Below are 13893 nucleotides of genomic sequence, written 5' to 3'. Positions count from 1 at the left end.
TTCCCAGTGCTGGCTGAGGCTGGAGGCGCCCGCTATAAGAAGTATGAGGACATTGACAATGCCCCCGAGGAGAAGGCCAGGGGCATCACCATCAATGCATCCCATGTAGAGTACACCACAGCCAARAGACACTATGCACACACAGACTGCCCGGGCCATGCTGACTACGTCAAGGTAACACAAGCGCCTGAACACACATGTTATTCCCATTCTAAAATCCACCCRAAACCCATACCTCTCTGTTGCCTGGCTACCCAAACTCCTTGCTRCAGCCAAATGCCAGGCTACYTCCACGGACGAGAGTTTTTYTGCCACAATGAYTCTGMATCTGAGTACCTACCTGACGATTTCTAGAACACAAACACATTGTAACCATTCTGATTGGTCCCAGAAACTGATGGGTTAGGCCAGAGCCAGAACACACGTGGGTAAAGCGGTGGTTTGAAAATTCGTCATTGGCTTTGATACTCTGATTGGTAAGAGACGATCCAATCACTGAAGACTTTTGTTTTGTAAAACACCCATCATTTTGACGTCACCACAAACTAAAATGATGGCAGTCTCAGACTGAAGTATGTAGCGAACATAGAGCAGTGGAAGAATTCAGTTTGAGTCGTCAGGTAAACCCCTCTGTGGGTTTGAGAAGATCTGACAGGATTGGATGGGTATACGGCACAGGGATGTTGGGCATGTTGCTTATCCATAACCCTGAGGCCCGTTTTCACAAGGTCTCAGTAGGAGTGCTGATCTAGGATCAGTTCCTCCCTCTTATTCACTATAATTTCAGACCTGCCAACCTGCATGCATTTTGCATACCATGCACGCAATTTGAGATCAAAGTACTCCGGTTAAAGAAACGACTCTAAAATATACAGAACACATTATTGTTTTTGACTCAACCATCTGATGTTGGAGCTGAGCCAATCAGAGGTCCTGGGCGAGGAGAGAATCTCTCGCMCTCTGCTTTAGTATTATTTGCTCCCTCCAGCTGGATGGCAGCTCTCCACTTCGTCTGTTGATACCACTGATGTGTGAGGAATACGGGTAGGGTAATGGCTGTGTTAGTCAAGCACATAACCACTATTATTTGGTAGTTGGCTCCTTAGCTAAGGCGTCATTACGAAGAAAGTAGTTAGCTACAGGGTTTAGTCAACGAAGTGAGAACACTTTTTTTCCCCCCACAGATGCTTTGATCTCCACCACTGTAGTAGGCGCGAGCGCATTGACGAGCATGGAAACGTGCAGTGCATCGGTAGTTCAGTGCACATCGCTGCGTTGATGGAAACAGACATGGCCGTGAGAGCTGTTCCACTAATAGTCTTTCACTGTTAAAGACTAGTAGTCCCATGTTAATGAATCAGTTGCTGATCTGTCCTGTTCATATAGCTGGAGGTCAACAGTAGGCTGCTAATGATGTGATAATAGTCAGGTCAGCCATGACAACAAGGCATGTTGAATGAATGGCAGCCTGGTAAGTCAGACCTCACCTGGATGCGGATGAGGTCAGGGATGACAACAAGGCATGTTGAATGAATGGCAGCCTGGTAGTCAGACCTGACTGGATGGATGAGGTCAGGATACAACAAGGCATGTTGAATGAATGGCAGCCTGGTAGTCAGACCTCACTGGATGGATGAGGTCAGGGATGACAACAAGGCATGTTGAATGAATGGCAGCCTGGTAGTCAGACCTCACTGGATGGATGAGGTCAGGGATGACAACAAGGCATGTTGAATGAATGGCAGCCTGTAGTCAGACCTCACTGGATGATGAGGTCAGGATGACAACAAGGCATGTTGAATGAATGGCAGCCTGGTAGTCAGACCTGCTGGATGAATGAGGTCAGGGATGACAACAAGCATGTTGAAAGAATGGCAGCTGGTAGTCAACCTCACTGGATGGATGAGGTCAGGGATGACAACAAGCATGTTGAATGAATGGCAGCCTGGTAGTCAGACCTAACTGGGATGGATGATGTTCAGGGATGACAACAAGACATGTTGAATGAATGGCAGCCTGTAGTCAGACCTAACTGGATGGATGATGTCAGGGATGACACAAGGCATTTGAATAATGGCACCTGGTAGTCAGGACCTCACTGGATGGATGAGGTCAGCGATGACAACAAGGCATGTTGAATGAATGGCAGTCTGGTAGTCAGACCTCACTGGATGGATGATGTCAGGATGACAACAAGGCATGGTTGAATGAATGGCAGCCTGGTGAGTCAGACCTAACTGGATGGATGAGGTCAGGGATGGAGATCTGGAACCAGCTCATATAGACCTAGTTCAGTTGTTTTATATTCCAGATAGCCTACAGTCAGCTGGACTACTACAGTCAGCTGGTCTACTACAGTCAGCTGGTCTACTACAGTCAGCTGGTCTACTACAGTCAGCTGGACTGCTACAGTCAGCTGGACTGCTACAGTCAGCAGGCTGCTACAGTCAGCAGCGACTGCTACAGTCAGCTGGACTGCTACAGTCAACAGGACTTGCTACCAGTCACAGGACTACTACAGTCAACAGGACTACTACAGTCACAGACTGCTACACTCAACAGGACTGCTACAGGTCAGCTGGACTGCTACAGTCAACAGGACTGCTACAGTAGCTGGACTGCTACAGTCAACAGGACTGCTACAGTCAGCATGGACTGCTACAGTCACGGACTGCTACAGTCAACAGGACTGCTACAGTCAACAGGACTAGCAACAGTCAGCTGGACTGCTACAGTCAACAGGACTGCACAGTTCAACAAGGACTGCTACAGTCAGCTGGACTGCTACAGTCAACAGGACTGCTAACAGTCAACAGGACTGCTACAGTCAACAGGACTGCTACAGTCAAGCTGGACTGCTACAGTCAACAGGACTGCTACAGTACGCTGGACTGCTACAGTCAACAGGACTGCTACAGTCACAGGACTGCTACAGTCAACAGGACTGCTAACAGTCAACAGGACTGCTACAGTCAACAGGACTGCTACAGTCAACAGGACTGCTACAGTCAACGAACTGCTACAGTCAACAGGACTGCTACAGTCAACGGATGCTACAGTCAACAGGACTGCTACGTCAGCTGGACTGCTACAGTACCAGACTGCTACAGTCAACAGACTGCTACAGCCAAGCAGGACTGCTACAGTCAACAGGACTGCTACAGTCAACAGACTGCTACATCACGGACTGCTACAGTCAACAGGACTGCTACAGTCAACAGGACTGCTTACAGTCAACAGGACTGCTACAGTCAAACAGGACTGCTACAGTCAACAGGACTGCTACAGTCAGCTGGACTGCTACAGTCAGCTGGACTGCTACAGTCACAGGACTGCTACAGTCAGCAGACTGCTACAGTCAGCAGGACTGTACAGTCCAGACTGCTACATCAACAGGACTGCTACAGTCAACAGGACTGCTAACAGTCAACAGGACTGCTACAGTCAACAGGACTGCTACAGTCAAGCAGGACTGCTACAGTCAGCTGGACTGGCTACAGTCCAACAGGACGCTACAGTCAGCACTGCTACAGTCAGCAGGACTGCTACAGTCACAGGACTGCTACAGTCAGCTGGACTGCTACAGTCAGCAGGTCTACTACAGTCAACAGGACTGCCCTACAGTCAGCAGGACTGCTACAGTCAGCTGGACTGCTACAGTTCAGCAGGACTGCTACAGTCACAGGACTGCTACAAGTCAGCTGGACGCTACAGTCAGCAGGACCTACAGTCAGCTGACTGCCTACAGTCGCAGTCTACACAGTCACAGGACGCTACAGTCAGCAGGACTGCTACAGTTCAAGCGGACTGCTACAGTCAGCAGGACGGATGCTACAGTCAGCTGGGACTGCTACAGTCAACAGACTGCTACAGTCAACAGGACTGCTACAGTCAGCAGGTCTACTACAGTCAACAGGACTACTACAGTCAGCAGGACTGCTACATTGCATCCAGTAATTTAATTATTCTGAATTTCTCCACAAACAAAATGAAACAGTTTATATTTTCACTAGACTTTCCACATAAAGACAACTATTAATTGAATAATCATTACCCTAAATTGAACCTAGAACATTTTTGAAAGCTTCATCGAGACCACTTCAGTTTTATTTAGTCTCAAACAAGACTTCTGTGTTGGCTACATTGTTTGATATAATTTAAGACTCTAGGTTTCAGGAAATGGCAGTTACAGGTTTTTCAAAATTGCTAAATGCTCAACTTCCTGAGGGGAAGTTGACTAAACCGCTCCGGATCTCCCCTACCCAACCTTTGGCTTACATCAGCACCACTTTGTCAAAAATCCTAGAGAGCCCTGATTGACATTTAAACGTATTTCTAGTTAACTAGGGCGGCAGGTAGCCTGTGGTTAGAGCGTTGGACTAGTAACCGAAGTTGCAAGATAGAATTCCCGAGCTGACAAGGTAAAATCTGTTGTTCTGCCCTGAACAAGCAGTTAACCCACTGTTCCTAGGCCGTCATTGAAAATAGAATTTGTTTTAACTGACTTGCCTGGTAAAAAATTTTTTAAACCACTGTGGTGTTTCAGGTCTGTAATTTCAAAGGCAAAACCGTCCTGATCTCTACTCCTACTGAGACACTTGTGATTACGGGACCAGAATTTAACGGGGTTGAGCTAGGGCATTGGATCAAATCCACGTTGATTTGCACGGATACACAGGTATAACAGTACGAGAGATGGTGACTAGCAGGCTCATCCTCAACAATGCAGTATTCATATGAAGGTAAAGAAATAGAGAATGACAGTATGAAAGAAAGAAATAGAGAATGACAGTATGAAAGGTAAAGAAATAGAGAATGACAGTATGAAGGAAAGAAATAGAGATAAAGTATGAAGGTAAAGAAATAGAGAATGACAGTATGAAAGGCAAAGAAATAGAGAATGACAGTATGAAAGGTAAAGAAATAGAGAATGACAAGTATGAAAGGTAAAGAAATAGAGAATGACAGTATGAAGGTAAAGAAATAGAGAATGACAGTATGAAAGGTCACACAAGGTGACATGTTGACCTTTCTCCTATAGAACATGATCACAGGCACGGCTCAGCTGGACGGCTGCATCCTGGTGTGCGGCCACGGACGGACAGATGCCCCAGACCAGGGAGCACCTCCTGCTGGCCCGGCAGATCGGCGTGGAGCACGTGGTGGTGTTTGTGAACAAGGCGGATGCGGAGGACAAGGAGATGCTGGAGCTGGTTGAGCTGGAGATCAGAGAGCTGCTCACAGAGTTTGGCTACGACGGTGAGAACACGCCCGTGTCATCGGCTCGGCCCTCTGTGCCCTGGAGGTGAGTGCATGGTACGAGGTAGGGTTGGGGCGTGACAGAATAACCTCACAACTTCAGATAGGCTATCAGCTCTCTGGCAAGGTTGATCCATTTTATTTATTTGACCGTTTTAAAAATACAAACATGCAACATAATTGAGGTTTAAAAACACAAATCAACTGACTTATTTCAATGTGCTCCTTTTAGGTAGCCTCACAAATCTCCTGACCCGCGAGCTTACATTAAACACTGAGGGGTGTCAGTCTGGTAGGGTGTCAGTCTGGTAGGGTGTCAGTCTGGTAGGGGTGTCAGTCTGGTAGGATCAGTCTGGTAGGGTTCAGTCGGTGGTATCAGTCTGTAGGGTTAGTCTGGTGGTCAGTCTGGTAGGGTCGTCTGCAGGGGGTGCAGTCTGGTAGGCTGTCGCTGGTAGGCTGCGACAGCATAAGCCCATCTTTTCTATCACCGTTGCTTCTGGACCAATCAGCATCCTCTGAACTATGGGGGTGGTTAGTTGATGACGGACACGTAGCGTCGTTGTTGACAGGCAGTAGACAACAACACATGTAACGTCATACCCAAGGTGATGGCTAAATAAAACTTTACATGACAGTCTGAACCTTGCTAATAAATTCCCTATCAGAGCTGCTCCATTCTGTGTGAAAGCATCTCATCTAATTAGAGAAGGAAGTCCTATCTGAGGTTACTGTCATCACTCAGTTTGGCCAAAACATTAGGTGCAAATTCATTAAGATATACCCCTGGCTGATGTTGGGCTTACAATTTTTATTTTCACTTTGACATGTATATATTTATCTGCCTTTTTTGTCTCATTTAGCCGATTTGTCCTGCTGTTCGTATGTCTTTCTCTTGAAAGATGGCAAGTGCTTGTGTTACTCCGAAAAATGCAGCACTGTGGTCTCTCTTCTGATTGGTTTGAAGGTGATCCAATCACCTTTGAATTGTTTTGTGTAACGCCTCTTGCCAAACGGCATCCCTTCCAGACAGACAGCGCAGCGGTAATCAGTCTGGTAATTATGAGGCTAGCTTTTAGGTGAAACCTTACCTGTTGTCTCCACCTCCCAGAACAAACAGCCTGACCTGGGGGTGAACGCAGTGCTGAAGCTCCTAGCAATAGTGGATGAATACGTCCTCTGCCCAAGAGAGAGCTGGAGAAACCCTTCCTGCTGCCCATCGAGGGAGTCTACTCGATCCCAGGTGATGACAACTAGCTCAAATGTAAAGAAACCCAGATTTGTCATTTAGTAAAAAGCTGTGTTGCCACTAGGTAGTTTCTCCTCACTATGTCATCGACCTGACTCATTGTTAAGCTATTTAAAAATCATTCAGAAGTAGTGCAGGGATAAATTCAAGCTCTTCACTAGGGGTTTCCTGATGAACACATGACATAGATAAAACACGCGATAGGATCCCACTGTCCCGTGCATACAGAGCCTGCCCCCTTGCTAGGCTCATCCAGTGTTTGACGACCGGTTTCCGTAGCCACTGAGCTATCTTGATAACTGAATCATTTCAAAGATGTTTTATGTCTGTGCAGCATGTGTTTTGTGATGGGAACAACGTGCCTGTTTCCTGTACATCTGTGTGTAGGAATAATCAGTATATCTATAACATTCCGTTCTCCTCTCCCTGTCGTTGTGACTTAGTGACAGTAACTGTTTGGAAGTACTTGTATCAGTTTCCTTTGTACCTTTCTGTTTCACCGTTTATTTGATTGATGCACGTGTGATGTACTTGTCCCGTCAGCTGTCAGTACTCATGTCTCTGTTCTGATCTGTCTGTTGTCTAACCACGTCTCCCTCTGGGTATCAAAACCATTTATTAAACGTGTATTCATTCATCCCTCTTTCAGGCAGGGGTACGGTGGTGACTGGRACTTTGGAGAGGGGTGTCATTAAGAAGGGRGACGACTGTGAGTTTGTGGGGCACAACCGTGCCTTTAAGTCTGTGGTCACTGGTAAGTGAAWGGGGAGKCACACCACTATAGAAAGATTGATTTCAATTCATTTCCAACAATTCTYTTTTTTGTCATTCATAGAGCTTTCATTCTTCTAATTGTAGAGCTGTAGCACACGGGTAACAGATGCTGTAAAACTGTGTTCATATTTCTAGAATTATTCCTGTAAGTACAGTTTAACACTATAATTGCTGTTCATTGTCACAGTGTACTGACATAACTACAACTAACCCCTAGTACAGAGTAGTCACAGAACTAGTCCTAACCCCTAGTATAGAGTGGTGACAGAACTACAACTAAACCCTAGTTCAGAGTACTGACAGAACTACAACTAACCCCTAGTACAGAGTAGTGACAGAACTACAACTAACCCCTAGTACAGAGTACTGACAGAACTACAACTAACCCCTAGTACAGAGTACTGACAGAACTACAACTAACACCTCGTACAGTGTAGTGGACAGAACTACAACTAACCCTTACGTACAGTGTAGTGACAGAACGAGCCCTAACCCCTAGTACAGGTAGTGAAGAACGAGTCCTAACCCCTAGTACAGAGTAGTACAGAACGAGTCCTAACCCCTAGTACAGAGTAGTGACAGAACTATCCTAACCCCTAGTACAGAGTACTGACAAACTAGTCCTAACCCCTATACAGAGTAGTGACAGAACTAGTCCTACCCCTAGTACAGTGTAGTGACAGAACTACAACTAACCCCTAGTACAGAGTACTGACAGAACTACAACTAACCCCTCGTACAGTGTAGTGACAGAAACTACAACTAACCCTTAGTCAGTGTAGTGACAGAACGAGCCCTATACAGAGTAGTGACAGACGAGTCCTAACCCTAGTACAGAGTATGACAGAACGAGTCCTAACCCCTAGTACAGAGTAGTGACAGAACTAGTCCTAACCCCTAGTACAGAGTACTGACAGAACTAGTCCTAACCCTAGTACAGAGTAGTGACAGAACTAGTCCTACCCCTAGTACAGTGTAGTGACAGAACTACACTAACCCTAGTCAGAGTACTGACAGAGCTTCAACTAACCCCTAGTACATGTAGTACAGAACTAATCCTAACCCCTAGTACAGTGTACTGACAGAACTAGCCTAACCCCTAGTACAGTCGGTCACATAACTATCCAAACATAGTACAGGAGTGGTGACAGAACTAGCTCTAACACCAAGTTACAACTACAACAGTTTCTCCACTGCACTTCTAGCACTAATGACCCCTACTGACAGAGTTACCCATAATATCCTCTGGTAACCCCTCAACTCCTTCCAAACCTCACACACAACTATTGTTCTCCCTTCACCTCCTTCTCCATCTCTCCCTCGCTCCCCCTCTCTCCTCCCAGGCATTGAGATGTTCCACCAGTCTCTGGACAGAGCGGAGGCAGGAGACAACCTGGGCTCTGGTCCGAGGGCTGAAAGAGGAGGACATTAGGAGAGGGATGGGATGAGCAAACCAGGCTCCATCCAGCCCCACCAGAAAGTCCAGGCCAGTCTGTATCATATAATAATAAAGTCCAGTCTGTATCAATAAATAATAAAGTCCAGTCTGTATCAGTCATAAATAAATCAGGTTGTATCACGTCATAAATAAGTCCAGGTCTGTATCACTCATAAATAAATCAGGTCTATCATATAAAAGTCAGTTATATCAGTCATAAATAAAGTCAGGTCTGTATCACGTCATAAATAAAGTCCAGGTCTTATCAATAAATAAAGTCGCAGGTCATAATAAATAAAGTCCAGTTATATCACGTCAATAAATAAGTCTGTTGTATCATAAATAAAGTCAGGTCTTATCAGTCTAAATAAAGTCAGTCTATACACGTCAATAAATAAAGTCAGGTCTATATCACGTCATAATAAAGTCCAGGTCTATATCACGTCATAAATAAAGTCCAGTCTATATCACGTCATAAATAAGTCCAGTCTATATCAATCAGTCATAATAAAGTCCAGTCTATATCACGTCATAAATAAAGTCCAGTCTAATATCACGTCATAAATAAAGTCCAGGTCTTATCACGTCATAAATAAAGTCGCAGTCTATATCACGTCATAAATAAGTCCAGTCTATATCATCAAAATAAAGTCAGGTCTATATCACGTCATAAATAAAGTCCAGGTCTATATCACGTCATAAATAAAGTCCAGGTCTATATCACGTCATAAATAAAGTCCAGGTCTATATACGTCATAAATAAAGTCCAGGTCTATATCATATATAATAAAGTCCAGGTCTGTATCATATCATAAATAAATCCAGTCATATATATCATAAATAAAGTCCAGGTCTGTATCACATCATAAATAAAGTCAGGTCGTATAAATACTCCAGGTCTGTATGTTCAGCTAGCAGCCTAGAGAGGTGAACTGTTGTTACTGTATGCGTAGTGTTGCTGTCTAGTATTCCCAGTAATATAGTCTTCTGAAATAATTCCTTCATTCAGCGTTTTAAATTTGACCCTCTTAACATGGTATAGTGTTTGTGGTATATTTGTAAATTGTGTTTATGTACTAGTGTATTATTCTCGTAGTCCAAGGTTAGGATATGTGTTCTTTAATTGAATGGCTGTAGAATCTGTCATTAAAACATCTCTTCATCCCAGGTCTATGTTCTGAGTAAGGAGGAGGGAGGCAGACACAAGCCCTTTGTCAGTAACTTCATGCCAGTCATGTTCTCACTRACCTGGGACATGGCCTGCAGGGTCTACCTGGCAGGAGACAAGGTATGTGTCCATCTGTCACCTTTTGAAATGGTCAATCTTTTTCCCCAATGTGATTTGTGTATTCTAAGATAAAGTGTGCACCATAGTTCCAGGGCTGTACTTTACCTTCTCCTCTCTCTAACAGGACATGGTGATGCCAGGTGAAGACACATCTCTGACCCTCACCCTGCGCCAGCCTATGATTCTGGAGAAAGGTCAACGGTTCACTCTCAGAGATGGCAACAAAACTATTGGCACCGGCCTGGTTACTGACATACTGACCACCACAGAGGAAGACCAACACAACTGGGGCTGAGGAGAGAGAAGAAAATATGGGAGGGAAGGGAGGGAGGGGGACTAATGGTGGGGAAGGAAGTATCTAGCTGTCCAATATATCGGTCTTTAGACACACACACACACACACACACACACACTGCAGTAAGGAGCTACTGAGACTGCATGTCTCTCTTCTTTACTGACCAACCAGAAGACCCACAATGAGATGTTCAGAGTTGTCTTTCTGTGAAAAGGCCAGACTGTCATTGTCCTCTTGTGTAATAAAATGTATTTAATAGTAAAACATCCTGCCTGTTTTCACATCTACTTCATTGTTTGGTGACTTTGTATAATAAAGGTGTTCTAGGTTCTTTAGATTCAGGTTTGGGCAGCAATAGCCACCTGAACTAGCTGCTTCATATACCAATTAGAAACTATTAAAATATGGTATAGTAGTGAAATGTTTCTGTTCCATGACAAATCAATTTTAGTTGGACCAACAGAGAACACCTTAAAGGCCTTGGCACACATACTGTACACAATCCATGTCTCAATTGTCTGAAGGCTTAAAAATCCTTCTTTAACCTGTCTCCTCCCCATCATCTACAATGAAGTGGATTTGAAGGTGACATCAATAAGGGATCATATTTCACCACACAGGTAGACCTATTTATTACTGTATGAACATTCATAGCTGTAATTCAATTAATCACAAATGGACACAATGTCACACGTCAATATGAATAACAGCTTTACTTCGTATAAAGAACATGAAATACAGTTTACCATAGATTAACACACAGGGTTACATAATATGAAATACAGTTTACCATAGATTAACACACATGGTTACATAGTATGAAATACAGTTAACCATAGATTAACACACAGGGTTACATAGAATGTAAGAAATGCTACATTTTCAAAAAAGCCACGGTGCTACAATAAAATCAAAGCAGTGTACAACACACAAGACAATCCTGAGACAAATAATACACTGAAATAAAGTCTGGTAAGATGTAGAGTCACTAGGAAGACTTATCAGGTTGAGATTAAGAAGCTGACTAGTAGTGACACTGAACTACAGTCAATATGTACTAGACATGATGGATATAACATGTCATTATAAAAGGAGAGCTTTTTACTAAGCTAACAGAACACACACTACACTAACAGAAACAGAACACTGGTGACAATATTCAAACAGAAAACAAAAAAAGTGGGTCTCAACCTCTCATCCCGTTTCTTTAGCCACACCCATCCCATCCAACCACCCCTCCCCCCTAATTAACAGTCTTGGTGGCCTGGAGATAAAAGTCAGTTTTTCAGTCTCTCTGTCCCAGCTTTGATGCACCTGTTACTGTTTCTCCTCTACATGGTAGCAAGGTGAACGGCTCGTGGCTCGCGGTGGTTGAGATCCTTGTTCATCTTCTTGGCCTTCCTGTGACACCGGGTGCTGTAGTTGTCTGGAGGGCAGCAATGTCCGCCGGTGATGTGTTGTTGAGGTTATTTTCTTGCACCACTTTTGCCAGAGGCTGATTGATTGAGAGATTCAAGGAGCTATCGTCGTTGATTCGAAGCATTGAATATTTACATTCTGCACTTTGAAAATGTATTTTGTAATTGTCAAAGCATTTAACTGCAGCGCACTCCCACAACCAAGGACTTGGACTGAGGCCATTCCTTCACTGACTCTGTGAGCTGTCAATCATTTAACCTGGAAGGAAAGAAGGGAAGGGATACTAAGTCCTCATACAGCGCAGCATAGACATATAGCGGTCGTATTCACTAAGACATCAAAGAGAAGAACACAGAACAAAACGGGCAGGGACTACCTGAACTTATCCAATAAGAACCTGGCATATGTTGAACATGACTCAGTGTCTGGATGTCTACAATGGCTTATTGATCACTACATCAGTGTGCTCATGAAACTGATCAGTAAAACTCACTGCAGTGTCTCCAGTTTATAGAGGGGATCCTCTTGTACAGAAGAGAGCAGCTTTACTCCAGAGACTCCTGGAGTATTTCCACTCAGGTCCAGCTCCTTCAGGTGGGAGGGGTTTGACCTCAGAGCTGAGACCAGAGAAGCACAGCCTTTCCCTGTGACGCTGCAGCCTGCCAGCCTGTGGAAAGTGAGGGAGAAAAGTGTCATTTTAAATTCATATGTTGAACCTTTTATTGAATTGAAATGAACACATCTAAACTGATCAATTTTGTCAAATAACGAACTGGTGCCCAGATTCATACTTTGAAGTGATAATTGTACATACTCCATGACACATCTAAAGACAATGATACAATCTGCTGACAAAATATCTTCAATAATGCTACATCAGAGACCAAGGCCAGGATCAAATAAAATGGTATTTGTCACATGCTTCTTAAAAACAACAGATGTAGACTAACAGTGAAATGCTAATTTATGGGTCCTTTTCCAACAATTCAGTGTTAAAGATAAAAATTGAAATAGTGACAAGAGGAATTCAATCCAAGGCGTTATAGGGCAGTGACTGGACAGTCGACAATACTGACAACATTTTGCCAACACTTGTAGAGATCCCATTCACTGTAAATGTAGCGCATGTCAACTCAAGCATAAGTTACCTTTAAAAGTCACAATGTCGGCTGTCCAGTGCACCGACTTGGATTAAATCCCGGGCACAAGTGAAACGTAAGTAAAACTCATTGACTCAGCCTTCAACACCATAGTACCCTCCAAGCTCATCATTAAGCTCGGGGATCTGGGTCTGAACCCCGCCCAGTGCAACTGGGTCCTGGACTTCGTGACGGTCGTCCCCAGCTGGTGAAGGTAGGAAAGAACGCCTCCACTGTGCTGATCAACACAGGGGCCCCACAAGGGTGCGTGCTCAGCCCCCTCTTGTACTTCCTGTTCACCCATGACTGCGTGGCCACGCAAGCCTCCAACTCAATCATCAAATTTGCAGACGTCACAACAGTAGTAGGCCTGATTACCAACAACGACGAGATGGCCCTCGGAGTGTGGTGTCAGGAAAATAACCTCCCACTCAATGTCAACAAAACAAAGGAGATGATCGAGATGAAATACATTTAACAAAAAGGTATCACTCATCACTTTAAATAACGCCACTTTGATAATGTTTACATATCCTACATTACTCATCTCATATGTACAGTTGAAGTCGGAAGTTTACATACACCTTAGCCAAATACATTTGAACTCAGTTTTTCACAATTCCTGACATTTAATCCTAATAAAATTCCTTGTCTTAGGTCAGTTAGGATCACCACTTTATTGTAAGAATCTGAAATGTCAGAATAATAGTAGAGAGAATGATTTATTTCAGCTTTTATTTTCTTTCATCACATTCCCAGTGGGTCGGAAGTTTACATACACTCAATTAGTATTTGGTAGCGTTGCCTTTAAATTGTTTAACTTGGGTCAAACATTTCGGGTAGCCTTCCACAAGCTTCCCACAATGAGTTGGGTGAATTTTGTCACATTCCTCCTGACAGAGCTGGTGTAACTGAGTCAGGTTTGTAGGCCTCCTTGCTTGCACACGCTTTTTCAGTTCTGCCCACAAACGTTATATAGGATTGAGGTCAAGGCTTTGTGATGGCGACTCCAATACCTTGACTTTGTTGTCCTTA

General features: G+C 44.1%; 2 protein-coding genes and 1 long non-coding RNA gene across 3 annotated transcripts in view; 2 read left to right on the top strand and 1 right to left on the bottom strand.

Annotated features, from left to right (window-relative positions):
- Nucleotides 1-10566, top strand: part of tufm (Tu translation elongation factor, mitochondrial) — an 11912-nt gene extending 1346 nt beyond the window's left edge. Inside the window, 12 exon segments of the mRNA XM_024138438.2 lie at nt 8-174; nt 5042-5085; nt 5087-5271; nt 5274-5305; nt 6368-6428; nt 6431-6499; nt 7155-7259; nt 8623-8677; nt 8679-8719; nt 8722-8766; nt 9881-10005; nt 10130-10566. Of these exon segments, the coding sequence (XP_023994206.2) occupies nt 8-174; nt 5042-5085; nt 5087-5271; nt 5274-5305; nt 6368-6428; nt 6431-6499; nt 7155-7259; nt 8623-8677; nt 8679-8719; nt 8722-8766; nt 9881-10005; nt 10130-10300 (1100 nt within the window). The 3' untranslated portion in view covers nt 10301-10566.
- Nucleotides 3869-5034, top strand: LOC139024417 (uncharacterized). Its single transcript, XR_011475712.1, has 3 exons — nt 3869-4728; nt 4785-4800; nt 4856-5034. It is a non-coding gene; the product is annotated as an uncharacterized lncRNA (long non-coding RNA).
- A 341-nt stretch (nt 10567-10907) lies between the features above and the next one.
- Nucleotides 10908-13893, bottom strand: part of LOC112070977 (NLR family CARD domain-containing protein 3-like) — a 6583-nt gene continuing 3597 nt past the window's right edge. Inside the window, exons 3-4 of the mRNA XM_024138437.2 lie at nt 12213-12386; nt 10908-11977 (exon numbers count right to left, since the gene is read on the bottom strand). Coding sequence (XP_023994205.1) covers nt 11965-11977; nt 12213-12386 — 187 coding nt within the window. The 3' untranslated portion in view covers nt 10908-11964. The remainder of the gene's footprint in view (nt 11978-12212; nt 12387-13893) is intronic.

Source organism: Salvelinus sp. IW2-2015, unplaced genomic scaffold, assembly GCF_002910315.2.
Source record: "Salvelinus sp. IW2-2015 unplaced genomic scaffold, ASM291031v2 Un_scaffold1481, whole genome shotgun sequence".
Lineage (NCBI taxonomy): Eukaryota > Metazoa > Chordata > Actinopteri > Salmoniformes > Salmonidae > Salvelinus > Salvelinus sp. IW2-2015.
Note: the sequence above shows the minus strand (reverse complement) of the source record. Positions and strands in the feature narration are given on the sequence as shown.